This window comes from Falco biarmicus, chromosome 5, assembly GCF_023638135.1.
Source record: "Falco biarmicus isolate bFalBia1 chromosome 5, bFalBia1.pri, whole genome shotgun sequence".
Taxonomy (NCBI): Eukaryota; Metazoa; Chordata; class Aves; order Falconiformes; family Falconidae; genus Falco; species Falco biarmicus.
The window spans coordinates 52,588,704-52,607,435 of NC_079292.1; the positions used below are offsets into that span (position 1 = coordinate 52,588,704).

At 36.3% G+C, this 18,732-nt stretch overlaps 1 protein-coding gene across 2 annotated transcripts in view; it reads right to left on the reverse strand.

The window, feature by feature from the left end:
* Positions 1-18,732, reverse strand: part of TMTC2 (transmembrane O-mannosyltransferase targeting cadherins 2) — a 254,058-nt gene that overhangs the window by 39,076 nt on the left and 196,250 nt on the right. For both annotated transcript variants that reach the window (XM_056341389.1, XM_056341390.1), the window contains one exon: positions 8,407-8,488. In XM_056341389.1, coding sequence (XP_056197364.1) covers positions 8,407-8,488 — 82 coding nt within the window. The remainder of the gene's footprint in view (positions 1-8,406; positions 8,489-18,732) is intronic.

Here is an 18,732-nt window from a genome sequence, read left to right on the forward strand (position 1 = left end):
CTGGCAAACATTCAAAGATACTTTGTACCAGAACAGAGGTTTCTGAAATAGCTGGGTTTGCTACTGCCGCCTTTGAAATAAACCATTTGGAACGTTCTCAGCATGTGGTTGGTTCTGCACTTACTCAATCTTCAACAACTTATTATTTTGTCCTGATACCTTTAGTAATTCAAGCAAAACTGAGTAAATTACCTTCTGAATAAGAAGGGAAGAACTTCCATTCCCACCATAATAGGGAACAGTTAGCATTTGCTTGGTTTAATGTATGTTTGTCACCAAGTGTTCTGCACCTTATCCTCTTCAAAAAAGTTTTCTCCTTCCATTGCAGCAATGTAAACAACTATATTAACACGAAAAGAAGCTATATCAAGATCATAGACTCAACTGTCAAATATGTTTATAATAAAATTCACTAGAAGTTCTTTCAGCACATTCATCATTGAGAATGTGAAGCTGAATATTTGTTGGTGCTTTCAAAGCATTTCAAGTTTCAATAGAAACCAGAACAGAGATCAGGTTCTGGCTGACCCAATGCATTCTGTCTTGTCTCTGAAGCACACAGTAAAGCTGCAAGATTGTGACTTGAGAACTGAACTACATTCTCACTGGCATGAGCAGAACCACCACTGAAGTCACTATCAACTTTAACTTTGCTGTGGCAATGCAGAGCAAAAGAGCGGATGCAACCAGATTTCTGAAAGGAAAATTTCAGTAGCACTCTGTGGAAGAAATGAGAGGAGGGACCTTGTCTCCAAGTTGATTTCCAAAGCTTTGCAGGTGATGAATCAATGTTGCAAGATGCCCAGTCAACAGACATGACCTAATATTCTTAAAAATCCCACTTTCCAGTGTGTTTAGACAATTTCTTGGTGAATATGTAGGATGTGGCAGGGGAAGCAAAGAGAACTTACATGATGGTAGCAGCATTCCAGTTTGGTTTGTTGCTCCTTATATCCCATTCTACCTTTATCTAAAGCCGTTCTCTGGCTTTCCTGCTGGAAGAGCTTTTCAGGAGTTTATTTCCTCAGTTGGTTCCCATGGAGAAGATTATTCCGTTGCAAACAAAATATACAGAAAGACTACGCAAGGCAGTGGGTGCCGCAACAACAATATACGCACTGGCTTGGAAAAACCTTTTTTATTAGCTTTTTTTCTTTGTTAGAAATACTCCTCTGTTCCAATTGTGCTAAATATACCATTGGATGTCATCCAGGGAATGACCAGAGATAAGAAAAAAAAAATTAAAAAGCAAGCCTTTGGGACTTGATAACTGAACTTGTGACCACATCTGGATCACTGGAAGCTCTCACTAAACCAAAAGATTAATGATAAAAACATGTAATACAGAGTACCTCACATTTTACAAATAGTAAGAAAGATTCTGGGCCCTATGTCATTCCCCAGATACCTGGTGATGTATAAGGTTTGGAAAAGTGAAATTTGGATGAGAAAGAACTATCCAGTTGCACTTTTCTAGCACCTCCATGCTATCTCTTCAAAAAATCCCCATAATGAGCTGGCACACATAGGTCAAAACGTGATCATTAACAAAGAAGTCTCCAAGGTTGTTCATGCCACAGACTTTTTTCAGTTCCTGCAGAACCTCCAAATTCTGGCAACATGAAAAAGCATAAAGCCACATTTTTAGCCCTGTCTCTAATCTGCAATTTCTATACCACATCTCTTGAGCAGTCTAGTATATTGTGCTGAGGAAGCAGAGTCAACCATGTATTTGGGATGTCAGAATGCTTAGATTTAAGGATAAACTCAAGGGAAGGGAAGAAACATCGAAATTCCACAGCGTTTAGGGTCAGTGACCTAGCTTGTTTGGAAATACTCCACTGCATTCCACTTAAGTGACTGGTTCTACAGGGAGTTTGGAATAAGTAGTTATTATAGTGGTTTGTAATAATCTTCTAATGTTGTGTGATAGCAACAGCCTAGGGAGCAACAAAAAGGACTTGACAATTTATGTACATACGCCTTTGTACACTCATTCACAGCTGCCAAGAAAACCAGAAAGATGACTTCAAATTGGTATATTCTTCGGAATAGCTCTGTTTCTGGTAGTAGCTAAAGATTTTCTTAAATCAAAGTTACTGGAGAGAGTCCTGCAAGCAGAAATGTTGGAAGCTTAATGAAACCTTTCCGTGAGTCCGTTACATCTCTTCCTGTTTTGGGTCTAGGAACCATGTCTTCCTGGAATTGCATTCACTCATATTGTATAAGGAGGTATAAGCCATAGTCCAAAGTCAGGGTCTTAACCTGATGGTACTGTATGCTCAAGAAAGACTGACCATTCCTCCAAAGGGCACCTATATTCTATGAATATGAGTTACTTGAGTATCATAAACTTGCATTATAGTTTCCCTACAAAATCATTATAATGTTAGGATTTCCAAAAGATTTTAAATGGCAAAACCCCTTTTATTTGCTGAAATGTTCATGAGTGCATATTGGGAAGGCTGGCAAAGCGACTTAGTGATGGATATACTACATCTGGTTGGCTTTGACCTCATCTCATCAAGGAATTTAGTTTCTCAATACATAATCATCATGTAGCATCTGGTGTTCCCAATGGAGCAGATGCATGCACTCTGTTTTATTTATCATTTGGCATATACTGTATTTAGCTAAACTGTCAGTCAGAAAGGGACAATTCATTCACCAGAATTAGGGATTGTGAAGTAAGTTTTATTCATTTCATTGACAAAGATAAAACCTGACCTTCCTAAGGACTAAGGTGATATTTCTTCCATTGGCACAAAACTCTCTTGAGTAAGACTTCATTACTGGGTATTCGTTGTTATTTCTCTTACTTGCCAATATAACTTTGACATTTTTCATTATTACACTGTTTTCTTCAAAAGATCTTTTCCTTAAATATATGGGAGAAAAATAAAGCTTTCCTAGGCCGTTCTTCAGATAGTGAAGAACAAAGACACAAAGTTCCAGCACCGTGAACAATGTGACTACACGGAAATATTATAAATACATCATCACATCTAAGAAGAAATCTGAATGTATATCTGTAAACATATGTAAACTCTCACACTCACTAACACATGTAACTATGGCTTAAAAACAGGGTGAAAAATGGTACTTGAAAATCCACTGCTATCATGTTTCAGTGAAATTTATTTTGAAGCTTAAACCACAGTAGTTCCAATCCATTTTCAGGCTGAGACTTAGGAGTGGTAAAGCAGTCATCTTTGGAGGCAAGACAGATACAAAGTGCTCATAGACTCAGGTGAAAATTTAGGCATCAAAAAGGGCTAAAAGTCCTGTCCTGAAACAATGATTAGAAAGACTTAGGATGAAAGTGAAGGAAATAAAAACAGCACTTAACCAGTTAACCTTCTGTAAAAAAACCCACCCAGATAACATGAAGAAAATCTACAAAAACAAGTCCTAAATTATCAAAAATTCAAAAGTGAAATACAATAATAAAAAAGCAACCCACAACCAAAACCTTAGAATGTTTGGGAACATGTTAATTTATTCTTCCTTCAATGACAGTATAGCTAATATGATTCAGTTTTACCTAACCTGACAGCATGGTTTTCAATTTCTTTTATATCTGTAACTGGGAATACACTGAAAAAGGCAGCTGATCAATGTGGATTGCCTAATTAAGTGAATGCATAATTAATCTAATGAGGATAATCCTTTTTTCTAATGAAAAAGGAATCATTAAACAATTTAGAGTTATTAGAAACAATGTATTATTCAAAGGAAACTATTTTAAAAGGCGGTCTCAATGGTGATTAATAAAACAGAATTAATTTGAACATCCTGTTAGGTTCTAGATTTCCCCATTCCAATTAAGCCATTACAAATGTAAGGAAGGAGGGACCTCTGTACAGACATTTATCTGGAAACCTCACTCCTCTTTTCTCTCTCTCTTTATTCCCACTCAATTTTCATTACACTGGAGAAAGGCCACAATACACACTTCAAGAGACATGGTAGCAAAGACTGTTTTTAGCAAACAAGTAGAATAAAACTTGCTTTAGCAGTCATTTTTTGGTTTTGTTTTTAAACAGCAAATTATAAAGGAAATAAGACAGTTTGGGAGGTAAAATGTTTGCACAACTTAAATTTCACAGTAGATTTATGGGGGTTTTTGTTTGTTTACTTGTTTAAGTGAAAGATGTTTCAAAAAGCCTTCCACAACACCAAACTCCTCAATTACACTGCATCCTACTAGCCATCTCAGTGAAAAGCGATTAAAGAATTCATTTTGGTTTCTTTTCTAATAGATGAGCACTTAAGTATTTCACTGTTTGCAATTCCTCTCATCTCTGTGCACTGACAAATTTTATACAGAACCTTTCTTCAACTTCTCCTGAGACAGGCTCAGTGCAGACAGAAACAGATCTTCACTTCCTTAGTGGGTGGTCAATACTCTATCCAAAACCAAATAATCTCTGAGCCATAAATGCACTGGTCTGGCCCAGCTGAACATTCCCATGTTTGGCACACTTATTAACAAATTTGACCTACTGACTATTTAGATGCCAAGATGTTCTTAAAATATTTATATGAAAATTCCTTTTGGACTTGATTAGTCCACAGGTATCTACCTGTGGTTTCAAAGACTGACACTCACATTCATCCCACCTAACCATATGCATAAATTGAGGCAACTAGGTTACAAAAAGAGTCCCCTCTCTGGCCAATGGAGACCATTTCAACTATGTCTTCTATCTTTTGAAGCTACCAAGGTCTTGCAGGACCCCAAATGGCATACTTGAATTAAATGCCTGAAGTGAAGTGGGATGCATGAGAGCCAATATCCTGAGTAGATGTGGGTAAGATACGATGAAGAAAGCCCTCCCAGAGAAAAAAAAAACAACAAACAAACAAGATGGAAATTAAAAAATAAATAAGCATTTATAAAGTTCAACTTTGTTTAGTCAAAACTATTTACTTTAAGTCTTCTTTCAAAAATGTGCATTAAAAATATAAAATTAAAAGCCTCAGACTTTATAGGAGAATTTAAATCTAGTATCTGAAATAATCTCCAGTGTTTTAGTTTAAAAACTTGGAGGTTGTGCCAAAAATAACATATTAATTGCCCGAGAATTAAAAAAAAATATTAAAATAATTTGCACTGGTACTTCTGCACTCTTTCCTCTACCATGTTTTCTTCTTTCTGATTCATATGCATTTTCTCTCTTTCATCTTTAGCTTAGGTGTTTCTGGTAGAGTACTGTGTACCTGAGTAGCTTGTACCAGATCACCCATCAAGACTCTCATATTCATAAGACAACGGTTTTACACAAAGTTCAGATGTTCAAATAACTGGTATAAGAGAAAAGAAAAAGAAGGGGAAAAGAAGTGGGAAAAGGGAAAAGAAATGGAAAATGTGGACAGGCTGAACAGCTGCCTGCATTTCAGCCTGAGAGGGGTCTGCCACCTTCTCTGGTCACTACAGTAAAAGCCACTTCCTCTTATGACCAATGAAGTGGCATCATGTAAGCAGCATGCAGGGATTTATATCTCTTTAGCTTTTCCGCTAGTTCTCCCTTCAGACGTCTCTAAGCATGATGAATTTGAGAAACACTGTTTTAAACCTAAATCTACTGAAATCCTAAACCAGCAAATCACTACACAAAACTGATTAGAAACAATTAGAGAAATATGCTGTGGTGGTATTATCTAAGGAGCAACCATGAAACTGTTCACCTCTCCAAATTTTCATGTGATCAGATAAGCCAACTTCTGCACCAGGTCGTATCTGGGAATAGCTTTGGATTAAAGCTTGAAATAAAGCACATTATAATACAAACCTAAGTCTCTTAAAAGTTACAGTATATTGACAGTTTTCCTGATAGCTCCAAAAAAAAGTCCAAATGATTAGAAGTTAAAAAGAACATCTGCACATCCTAGGAAAAGGAATTATAAGTGTGTGGATCCACATGCATTTGGAAGAAAATCTTGTGTCCATTTATTCCTGCTACTCCATAATGTTGTGTCCCAACTGACCATTCTTTTCATTTGGCTGTTCCATGAGGTATGTGGGTTTTTTAGGGCTGATGCCAACTATCTTATTCTCTGTTCCAACATCTTCATGCTGAGAAAAAAAGTAATCTCTAGATTTACATGTAAAATACAGACAGTTTTTCCCCATAGTTTAACTCTTGGCATATAGGATGTAGACTGTACCTGTGAGAAGGTGCTAAAACAAATTAAGAAAATGTAGAGATAAAGCTTAAAATATTCACTTGGGTTTCCTGTGTAACAGCTGGAACGTCACTGTTAACATACACTACAGAATCCTTATCAATACAAAAAATAGGTGGAAGGGAAAAGGGAAAGACAGCAAAAAACCAGAAGAAATGGAAAAGAGAAAGAAAGAAAAGCAAGGAAAATTTATTTCAATTTTTAAGAAGTCCTGTGCCCAAAATGACAACATTTTGAGAATATCTGTACTATATAGACACATAAGCCAAGCAGAAGTAAACAACATCTTTCTCACAGCTACTTTGATATTAACATGGAGTAACATCACTGAATTTGGTGAGGTGATTGGACGTTATACAATCAAAAGAAAAGGTTTCACCTGCATTCAGTAGACCTCTGTGTATAATACTCCATAACAGAGATCTAGGGACCGGTATAGGGAACTTCTTGTGCCTAGAGCCCTTCAGCAACACATTTTACTATGCCGCTATTCCCATCACTGACTAAATTTTGTCCTTCACTCCTAATCTGCTGAGCAAATCCTCTCTATGTTGCAATAGTGACCTCTGCACATGGACACAGAAACCACTTTTTGAACCTGTGACACAACAAAGGGGGAAAAAATGCTAAAGTTTTTAGGGAATAATCTTAATTAGGAAACAACACACCATTTTAATATTGTAGTCTGGTAATGAGGAAATCAATACATCAGAGGTGAATGATTATTTGAATAACCTTGGTTTTAGTTTATAGGGCACTTGAAAATGACACCGAGGGAATACTGCAGGAAAAGACAGGCAAGTTGATGAAGACTTTTGAGAGACAAAAAGAATAAAGACTAGACCTGTAATAAAATATACACAATCATAACTTCAATTGCCAGAGCAGACTGTTGAGAACTACTTTTGAATTTGAATGCAAATTATAATTCCAGATAACTAAGGATAGATTTCTTAATAACAAAGGATGGAAGGGGCTTGAGCAGGATTTCAGGAAACAATCAGTTCCAACTTTTCCTTATTGAGATATCAACTATGCTTATATCCAATTGAAATAATGGAGCTTATGTGCCCAAATACCCCTATTGGATTTACCTGTACAGGCTTAAGTAGAAGACAAGGTCACTAACTGCAATGACCCATAATGCAAAATAATGCAACACTAGGCTACATACACTGAAATATCATGACATGTTCTAAGTAACAGTGTATGCATTGATTTTGGGAGTCTAACATACAGAATTTTACAGTGCATAGGACCAGACAGAAATACAACGTGCAATTCAGACAAAGATATCACACAAAGTGAAAACATGGTTATGATATGAGATTAATTTTCCCTTTTGGCCACTCATTTTTATTTATTTTACATTTCCCAGTTAGAAGAGGAAATTAAAAAAAAACCCACACAACTAACAAACCAACAAAGAAATATATATATAGTATGTCTGTGGTTCCCTACCTTCTTCCTTAATAAAGATGAAGTTTATTAGTTCTTTCTGTATTTTCCAGTTGGGACTAAACAGCTTGCATTTTTAGATTTGTCTATTACCAGCTTTAAAATACAGTAAGAATTGTCCATAAAGTTAAATATTTTTGCTTCCTTGGGACTAATCACATCTGGAAATATTTTTTGCACATCTAGCAAAACCAAGCCAAAGTTATAAAGATACCTTCAAATTAACTGTGTGCTTTATGCACATGCATGACTTAGTATGACAAAGATATAGCCAACTTGTCAAAATCTCTTGCAATATTTATCCATTTCAAGCCATGAAGATGCAGGGAAGAAGACAGATGTAGAGCTGTAAGTCTTCAACAAAAAGCAGACACTTCAATACATAGAACTCAGACACACTACAGTATAACTTCTAGTTGCCCACCCACCGGCAGCCAGCAAAGTTAGGCCAAAACTGTTAATAATAATATTCCAGGCCATGAAACTTTGACATATGGCAATAGTCACCTTTTTTTCTTTCCCAGAGAGGCAGCAATACTGAAATTCCTCTCACAGGAGGAAGGCTATGCAAAATCTTCACCTCTCCCTCTGCAGTGATTAACAAATTGAAATGGGGATGAAGTTATACATAATAGATTAGTTTCTTTCCCAATATATTTTATATATGTATTTTGCCAGTAGCACTTTTCAAATCCTTAATCACTCAGAGAGATTAACAGCAAGCCTGGAATACGTGTGGAAACTTTATCTGAAACGTACCATAATGCATATAGCAGTTCCCTTTGGTAGGATCCAGGTGAATAGCCTTCATGAAGTACTTTTCTGCCTCACTCTTGCGTCCCTTAACAAAAAAAAATAAAGGGGGGTGAGAGGGAAATTATTTTAACAGTGTGTCACCATGGAGCAATCATGTGCAGTTACAATTCCCACATTCCAGGCACTAAAGAAAAGCAACTACTACTATCACTAGACTTAGCCTAAGTAAATATGAATGTTTAAGTGTTATGGTAAGCTTTATGGTCAGCTACTTTATACTGCAGACCTCCAGACTGAGGAAGAAATGTGTCCAACATCGTCAATGTCCAGGAAGTAAGTAAGGAAGGAAGTGGTAGAAATGTATTGCAAAAACTATTGTAAAGGGCTTTGGGTGAACATCAAGCTCCACTTTTCTGGACAGGCATCAGGATGAGCATTACACAGACCCAAGTTAAAACCAGAAAGGAAGGCAGGAGGGAGCTTCAGTCATGCTCTTAAAAAGATGGAGGAATGGGGAAAGGAAAAAAAAAATGTTTTGGTCCTATGAAATCATAGAATATCACAAGCTGGAAGACCCATACAGACCATCAAGTCCAACTCCCTGCTCCTTGCAGGACTACTTAAAACTAAACCATATGACTAAAAGTGTCATCCAAATGCTCCTTGAGCTCTGAACAGGCTTGGTGCCATGACCGCTTCCTTGGGGATCTTGTTCCAGTGACTAACCACCCTCTCAGTATAGAACCTTTTCTGAATGTCCAGTCTGAACTTCCCCTGATGCAGCTTCATTCCATTTCTTGGTGTCCTAAATAACACTATATACACAGCCAACAGTAAAGTCACCACAAAGGTAGGTAAATAAATAGAAAATATTTCAGATTTCAATGTGGGAAGTAAGATTTCATCAGAAATCAATTCTGTCAACCATAAAACATAACTGAAATAGAAAAGGTAATTTTTAAAGACAATGGTCAATGGTATGACAAAATGGACAGAAAAAACCCAAAACAAAACAACAGAAATTATGGTAAAAAGAACCAGAGATTTTCTTATCACTGAAATTACCAAGCCACTGAAATTGCCTTATGGTATACAAGTGCCCGAGCAGATCCATTAGTGGTCATTACTCGTTTCATGAACAGAGTGATATTGGATTAGCTGAGTGTGATACTCAAACACAAATCACCATCAGTTATTCAGTAAGTTACTTGTGATGTGTTTATCCCTATCCCCATGAAATTAGTTTCTGTGGTTTGTGTTATAAAATAGAAGTCCTCCAGAATAAAGAACAGTTAAGCTTAACCACTGTGGAAGAAAGGCATTGTGGTCTGCACCTCTCCAGGTTGCCTTCAGTGTTATTTCACAGATATAAGTGTATAGGCTTTCTCAAGTTTTGTGGTCTGGAAACAGACATTGCATACATCCTGCACTATCCCACAAATTACCATAGGAATAATACCAAGGTCTGTTCATGATTACAGCTGCTCCAGATTCTCAGTAGGGCCTTAGAAACAACAAAATAAAGAGGGAGAGAGAAGTTGTGCAGCACACCAAGAACTATATCAAGACCAGGTTTCATCAAAACCAACATAGAGGCCTTGTTTCCAAGAGATGATCCTGGCAGAGATACATGCAGGCTTACCATTTACAATATTCTAGTTTCATAAAATGAATGTTCATTGGAGGTAAGTGTTTATCCTTATTATTTAGTAAACTTTCTTTGGTAAACACATATACCTTTAAACCATATCCAGACGGCACAAGGGTCCTATCAACCAAACGGTGCCAATACATGATAAAGTACACTATCTTACACTGCAGTGCCTCTCATCCTGTTTTTTTTTTAAAAAAAAACAACAAAAAAAAACAAAAAACCCAAAAAAAACAACAAACAAAACCAACAAAAACTCCAAACTCCAAACCAAAAAATCGTAAGTCATGTAGCCCAGACTGATTTTCCCTCATCTACTACTGCAGTAAAGACACATCTATAGATTATATGCAATGTCTTTATTTTAAATAGCATACAAACAGTGGAGGACAGGAAGTAAAGAAGAAAATGATCTCTATTTGAAAACACAATGTAAAATCGGGTCAATATAAAATAATTGTTCAAATTTAGCGGGGGTGGGCATGTGTATGAACACTACATTTGCACATTTAACTCCAAGGTTGGCATTCTTAGCCTGGCAAATGTTACCACGACATTTGTAAGTCCAGCCTTGAGGCTTCCAAATGACAGGCACCAAGCATATATATCACTAATACTGACAGTATTAACATCTACAGGTTTTGCATAATTGCTTTTTTTAACAGACTAACATCATTAGTTTTAACTGGTTGCACTCTGTGTCTACTTCTGGAACGTAAATGGACAGTTCATTGCATACAGTCACAAAATACATAGCTTCTGCCTACAGAACTATGACTATAAGGCCACAAACATTTGTCAAACATGATTAATTTTCATTTACTGGGATCACCAAAAACACATGACTGCTCTGCTCTTTTTGGCACTTTCTGAATGGCATATTGCACTCAAGTTCAGGCCAGTCAGGAGACCTGGAGTACATAATGATGACAGGTGCCAGCATACATAGCATCAAAGGAATGACTGTGCTATCAACAGGTTCAAACACTCATGAACAGATAAAGGGGAGAAAATCTTACATTATATGCCCCAAGACAAAAAATGGTCTGACTAAAAAATATTAGCACAGTTCCATTTGTTCATGTTGGCCATCATTTTCATATATCCAAATTTGTCAAAAAAAAAAAAAAAAATGATAATAAATAAAGCATTTTCTTGCAGAATGGCATTCTGAGAAACCTTGCATCACACCATCTAAACCATCCCTTTTGGTGCCACCTGTCTGCTGCTGTAATGTCAATACCTCTGCATAGATGTAATACACATTATTGTTGTGTCAAATGATATAAAATCAAATCACTTGACAGAATCAGGCTATTTCACAACTGAAATTTAGCATTTATCCAATTTTTTCAACTACTTAATGTATACCTTAACTACCCTAACAGAACATACACAACATGTAGTTAGATTAAGATGGCAGTTCTTCTCATTGTCCCTTCCCACAGTATATTTTCAGTGTTATAGAAAACACATGGCAGAAGGGAATAAAATTCTAACTTTTAAAGAAAATTCAAATAATTGTTTAAACAGCTGATAAATACCAGTTTGGGGCAGGAAGGCATTTTGTGTGCATGTTCACTGTTACGTGTATTGACCCATACAAGTGTAGTCATTGACAGCCACTGGAAACCGCCCAGCTTCTAGGAGCAGTGCGTGCAGTTGCATATTCATAATCACATGCTTTGGCAATTTTACAAAGCAAAAAATGTAAGTTTACAACTGCATGACAGCACACTTATTTGAAGGATAAAAAAGTTATTCGTAAGGTTTTAATGAATGACTTGATGGCTCTGAGGATTAATAATGGGATACAAAATACCTTTCACCTGTTGGTCACCAGTTCACATACAGTCCAGGTCGGTAGCTACTGAAAAGGTGCTATCTGGCAGCTACTGGTTTGCTCAGGAGAAATGAGTGGGTGGTCCTAGCCCAAGCCCTAATGGAGATCCTCTGCACAGATGCAATGGCTTTTCAGCATGGAGACCAATGAAACAGAATCACAAAATAACAAATTGCAATCTCATTGCTAGGAAAAAAAACCCAACATAATGAAGACACTTGAATAACTGATTTGGAAGATCGTGCTGATATTCACCTTACTGGATCTGGACCTTACTCCAAAGCCTACAATGAGGACAAACTTTCAGCAGTTTTCCATTAATAAGGAAAACTTAATTCCACGCACCCCGTGCCTACATAAAGATGAATTGTCTGTGATTACCACCTTCCAGCAACACCAGTGAATTTAAAAGGAAAAAAGTGAAGGTAACTGACACATGGTTCTTATAACCTAGCACACTGGTTGTTCTGGCTTTCAGAAACACTCCTCTCTCCACAAATCATGCAGACTTCAAATCAGAACGTCTGGTTGCTTGCAGTTTTGGAAGCCAAACAGTTAACTAATCAAACAGCAAAACTGTTAACTTTTGTTTGAAATGAATTCAGGAGCTTGATTTTTAAGACTGTGAGGGTTTTTTTGTTCGGTTGATTGCTTCTTTCCTACAGACCAGGACAATGGATCTGACCTTGCTAATATGGTCAGACATATTGCTCAGCTGGGCCTTCCGACAAAAGACAGTTAAGATCACCACAAAAAACAAAAAAGAGCTAGCTAAGCACAGCTGATACATTCGTAGCAGACACTGTATTTACCCTTAAAACATTAAAAAAAACTGAGGACAAAACTACTGTTTTTAAATCCATCTCAACTTTTTTCTTCTCTCTGCTGGCAAGCTGTGCCAAATTCATGTTGAGGCAGCTGTTGTACTTCAGGCTGCTGGAGGCCCAAGGACCCTGTGATGCTAGTAAAATTGGAAAAGATTAATACAGCTGAGCAGCTCTGAATAACCCTCTTGTGGAAACTATGATGACACAGTGGCAACCAGTAAGGTGGTTCAGCAAATTAGGTGGTCTCTGTAATTTAAACCAACTTTATATTTTGTAAATATTTATCATTCTTCGAAGCAGGTGAGGGTTTAACCATCAGAGCAGAGACTTCACTCTTCAATATAGTTTTACCAGCTTTAATTGGTAATAATGCATTGCATAAGGAATATTTGTGTCACAAATGCAGTTGACTGTCATTCCCCACATCTGCTCTATTTCTTTCGCAAGCATTCACATTTTTAATAAAACTAATTGAATTATGAAAAGATTTCCTAATGGAAGATGGATTAAACTGCTGACACTGAATACAGAAAAAACTATTATTTTACATATTGCCTTCTTACTCTCTAGGATATGTTAAAGTCACAGAGAGGCTATGCAAGGATATAAAAAGGTCTAAACTGAACTTATGCCTTCCTTGCATATTCCTTTGTTATCACAGACCTGCATACATGTTTCACATCCAGTTTCTCTTGCCTTACAAAACTTGTGACAGGACACACAAAACACAATTTAAATGGTGTGACACTGAGTCAATTAGTGACAAAGTCTTAAAAAGTTTTTACTTAGCTGGACTAAGGGAACAGGAACTAGAGTTGCATCTTACAATGAGGTCACTGACACACAGAAGCTCCCCATCCCTCCTGTAAATATTAATACTTAAGAAAAAAACTTTAATATCTAATCTTTAGTAGCTAAATGGATTCTTCTTTTCCCCTCATTTTGCTGTTATTTCTACAACTCTTCCTTCTTCAGTATGAATTACAATATGAATATCTTGCACGATAATTTGTACATGGAATACTAGTCCCACTGATATACAGGGGACTATTGTTATTAACATCAATGGTCCAAAATTTATCTCAGTCTTTATACTTCCTGCATAGTAAAGAGGTAAATCTTGCCTGTTCATCTCATCTTTATTATAATAAAATAAAATCAACTGAACATGGTAGAACAGCAATGACTTCTAAAGGTTAACATCTGGCCCAGAAAAACACACACAGGAGGAAAGACTTGTAACAAGAAATGATTTGCAATGAGAAGCTCTATGTATTTAGTTAGAAAAACAAATAGCTTAGGGCAGCAGGAGGAGTTTACAGTCATGCAAAGTCCTTCTTTGCCAACTAACATTTGAGAGCTTGTGAAAGATGCTATCTTTTCAAACAAAGCTTTTCTTCTCATATCCTTAGACGATCACAGTGAGAAACAATACTGTTACTAGTACTGTTCCTCTCAGGGTCTGGCTCTCTAATAACTTCATGTACACGAGAATATTATTTCTCTTTAGTGTAATATATTAATCTCAGTGTATGGGAGCAAGAATTGGATAATTCTGGAGGAAATTAAGGTATAAATCTGTATGTAATAATCCATGATAATTTACCATATACTAATCTTTACCTTATCATAAACGTGAAGCAACTTTCTCATTATTGTCCAGTGTGACACAATCACACACCCTTGGCCCTGAGACCATGAGCGATGCTCACCTTCCCAGTCATTTCACTGGACCAACATCCTCACATGCACAAGTATGTACCACTTGTGTAATCCAGTAAATTACTTTCAGAAATAAGCCTTGACAGGATAAATAAAATGCAATGACTTGTTTTACTTTAACCCTCTATTTGCACCTTAAGTTGTTTGCTTCCATTACTTAAATATCACATTAGTCCTCCTTCAACCACAGATGGATTTTTGTTGACTAAAAATCCGTCTGCTAGCCTGACTGATTCTACTGAAGTCAGTGTAATTTTTCTATGAGCCACAGTTATTTTAGTGAGCAATAACATCAACTGGGTTCTTGAGTTTACATCTACAGAGATAATTAATGGCATGATAACCAGAGACCTGAGTTTTAAGCACTGCCCATTGACTTTGGTGGGAATCCACTGGAGCTCAAGCATTTTTAATGTGACACCACAGCTTATATATAGGCTAAGGAATCTAAAGCGCAGCTCTTAACTTTTCTGGCTTGTGGCATATTTCAGAGCCTACTAAAGATATTTTCTTCAAGTAAAGCAATATGTATCTGATTAATCAATATAATATTAGAGCTATTTGACACCTCTTTTCTTGTTTTCTGGGTCTCATATCAAAAAAAGCATTCTTGTTTCATTACAGCATTTAAAATGATATAGGAAAGAAATATAGGCATAGGAATTTTTTTTTCCCTGAAGGTTTTTTGATTGTTTCGGGTTTGGTGTGTTGCGTTTTTTTAAGATATACAAATTTTTTAGTCTTTCTTTTGGGGCAACTTGAAGTCTAAAAGGAATTTACCTCATGTTGCATCATTGTTAACACCAAGAAAGACTGTGTACGGTCTTAAGTAAACTTTTGAAGAATAGATTTCATTCCACACCTTGTGAATTATTTACTGTCTAGACCTATATTGAAATGTTCACTGTGGTCACCAAGCTTCATATTATTTTATATCAAAAATATATAATGAAACATTAAGTAAATTTCCATGTTAGGAGTTTCTTTTCCATTCAGTCTGAAGACACATTTTATATTTTCTGATAAAGTAGTGTGTTAATATCTACTGGTATTTCACTGGCCAGTCAATAGAATATAAATTCACTACCTCCACATACTGTTTTCACTGAGTCCTATGGATTTCTTCTAAGCTAAATGTGGCCTGTATCATGCAGTTTTCTATGATTACTGACAAAATTACTACACAGAGTAATTAAAGGTGACTGGCAGCTATATTCAATCATGCAGCAAAACAAAAAGATCTGTTTCTTTCATGAAAGGAGTTCATCCTGTGTCAGTGATATTTTCTATAACATCTTTAAATTTTTGTATAAGCTTTTAATTTTTGTTGAGTAAAGTGAGAAGGTTAGGGCTCCTCTTTTCCTGTACAGGATGTTAGAAACAAGATACAGAAGATGAGATCCCTAAAGGAGGTTAGTGAGGGGTTATGTGCCTAAATACCTGTTCCAGAGTAATTTGCCAACTAGTTAGATGGATATGTTATATTTAAATAAAAACACTCTGTTTTACAATTAATTCTGTCACATTTGGCATGCAGCCAAACATATGTCCCTAAGGGGGCTGAAAAGTATATCTATGGATGCAATACTTATGGCATGCAGCCAACCTCAAAAGAAATACAAGCTTAATAGATGTCAGCTATTTAATTTTCTGTAGTTCGGAAATCCTGACATTCAGCCTGGAGGTGTTAATGCTCCAGATTCACCAGATAACCAAACCCTAAAAAAATAGGGCTCATGGTTCTGAAGTCAGTAAACATGACTTTCCACAATGAAGAGGGAAACTCATCGCTACCAATCCCTACAAGCAAATTGCTTATAAATTAGAAACAAAAATGAAAAAAACTTCTGACATTTTGCAAATATCAGAATGAAAACCAAATTCATGCTTGGATCAGTTTTAACCCTTAGAGGGATTTCAAGTGGCAAGTAAAATCGTAGTGTCTGTGTCAGACTCCAAAGGCAAATGGAATATATGACAGAAAAGTACCAGTGGCTATTGCTTTGCCTATCTTGCTTTCTTGGGGAGGGCCTTCTCGAGGATTCAGGGTCATTTTCACACTGTTATGATAGGAGTTTAACTGAAATATCTGATTTTCATTCAAAAATTCTCTTTAGAAGCAGTACTAACAGCCAAGGGATTTAGCCTCCCAAAATGGAATATCTAACAGCTTTGCTATCTAATGAAATTGACCCACTCAGAAAATGTCTTTTCATAAATTAAAAATTTCTGTATGTGTAGGCATTTCTTTATCATTCCTAAAAGAGCTACTACTAGAATTATTTTTTGTTTCTTTTAAAGGAATTGATTAGTAAAAGAAGGGATAAACTGTTCTAGGAAATCATACCTAAATTTAACACATAGCATTTCAAATGTTATATCTTAAAAACAGTCATGATTCTTTTGACATCATGACTGTTCTACCTCGTCCCTGCTTTCTTCCAATTTGTTTAAATCTAAAGAGACAGAAAAAGAGTAGCAATCAACCAGTGACCTAAAAAATGACAATGACAGAGATGTCCAACAGAAATGCAAATTTCTATTCTGTGCTGGAACATCATCAGCGAGTAATTACAGAAACAGTAAATGTCAGATTAGTCTACTCATTATTGCACTGTGTTCCCCTTTTCCGCTGCTGTCCCATTTCTTTCTGTTCTACCTACCTTCCATTTATTTCTATGTTGTCATTTATTTATATTTATTTTGAGATGACTTTCAAGGACTACACCAGTTATGAATACAGTAGGGTATTTGATTGTGCCACTCTGAGTAATTTCACAACTAACCAGTCATGGCAGGATATCTCTCTGGCCTTCTGTTTGTCAGGAAAAAAAGCAACAAACAACTGCAGGCAAAAACATGGCCACCCACTGAGGAGGGAGTATTTTGAAACTTAAAGTATTTAACTTCAGTGTTGATACTTGAATGTCACAATCGTGTTTTTTATTTTAATCCAAAACACTGCCAGTCTCTATCATGTCTATTTCTGCTCTCTTCCCATCCCCTTTTGGAGAAAACACATTAAAATAGAATCTTTTTGATTTTAGGGTATCTTCTAGGGTAATTGTTGCTGAATTTAATATGGTTTGGAGCTGTAACACAGAAATTTTACAAGGCAAAGTAAGTTTTTCTTACAGCACTTTGGGTGATTTTCCAAGCCAGTAAAAAATAGGAGATTAACAGCACTGTGTGGTGCCGTGTAAAATGCAAGAAAACAGTGTGCAATTTTTTCCAAAGAAATACAGCAAAGCCTGTAATTCCTAGACGCAACATGCTAAATGTTACAATATGGAGCTGTCCCCAAGTATTTTAGCAATTACAGGCACTACTGGAAGCTATAAGAGGTGGCTTGTGGGCTCAATTTCACTCAAAACAGACACCAAAAAAAAAGCTTCAAAACAGATTTATTTATAATTGAAATAAAGCTTCTCAGACTAGCATGCTACTATAACAACCATCCACTGCCTGATGGCAGGGAGGCCAGCCATTAGGAGGAAGGGTTTGTTAGTCTTCTCTTTAAGACTAAAGTGAGAGGAGAAAAAAATTTTAAAGCCTTACATATAAATGATTTTTTTTTAGCATGATAGCCAACTGTTTCTCTTCTAGAAGGTCTGCTCATAAAATGGAAAACGAATTACAGCACATGCTCAAGGCCTCAGCTGGCACTGTCATTTTTGACAGACTCATTTTTATCTTAGAACTGGGAGCCTTGCAATTTTAAAGCTTTTTACAAAAAATATGCTTTCTTTGTGATATAGAAATAAATTACCTAAGCAAGCGATGAGGCTAAGATGCTGCGGTACCTAACTCCTCTGCTACCAGAAGATTGGCTAGGTCAAGTAACATGTCATATTGACAAGTAAATTTTTCAAGTAATTTACGCAGCTTAACAAGTTAAAGATAGGAAAAGCACATAATGCTAAAGCATTGCAGTCCTAAACAGATACACGTTGTTTCTGAAAAATAATTGAAAAAAGAAAAGCATAAACTTAAGCCCCAGACTGGCTATTTTCCAATTATTCTACTAGCTAAGCTACTAATCATTCTTTTCAACCACTAAATTCTGCTTTTCTAATATATTTTCAGGAAAATTGTAGCTTACTGAGTTGTAATTTTTAGATATGAACATACAACATTATCCAATATAGGGGTGATGTGACTTATGATATTAGGTAGGAAGACTGTAAATTCATTAGCTATTCCTTTGGAGCTCTTAAGTTGGTCTGTTTTTTTCTGCATACCTAGCAGTATGCCCATATCCACCTGGCATTTCTTCCCAAAGGAGC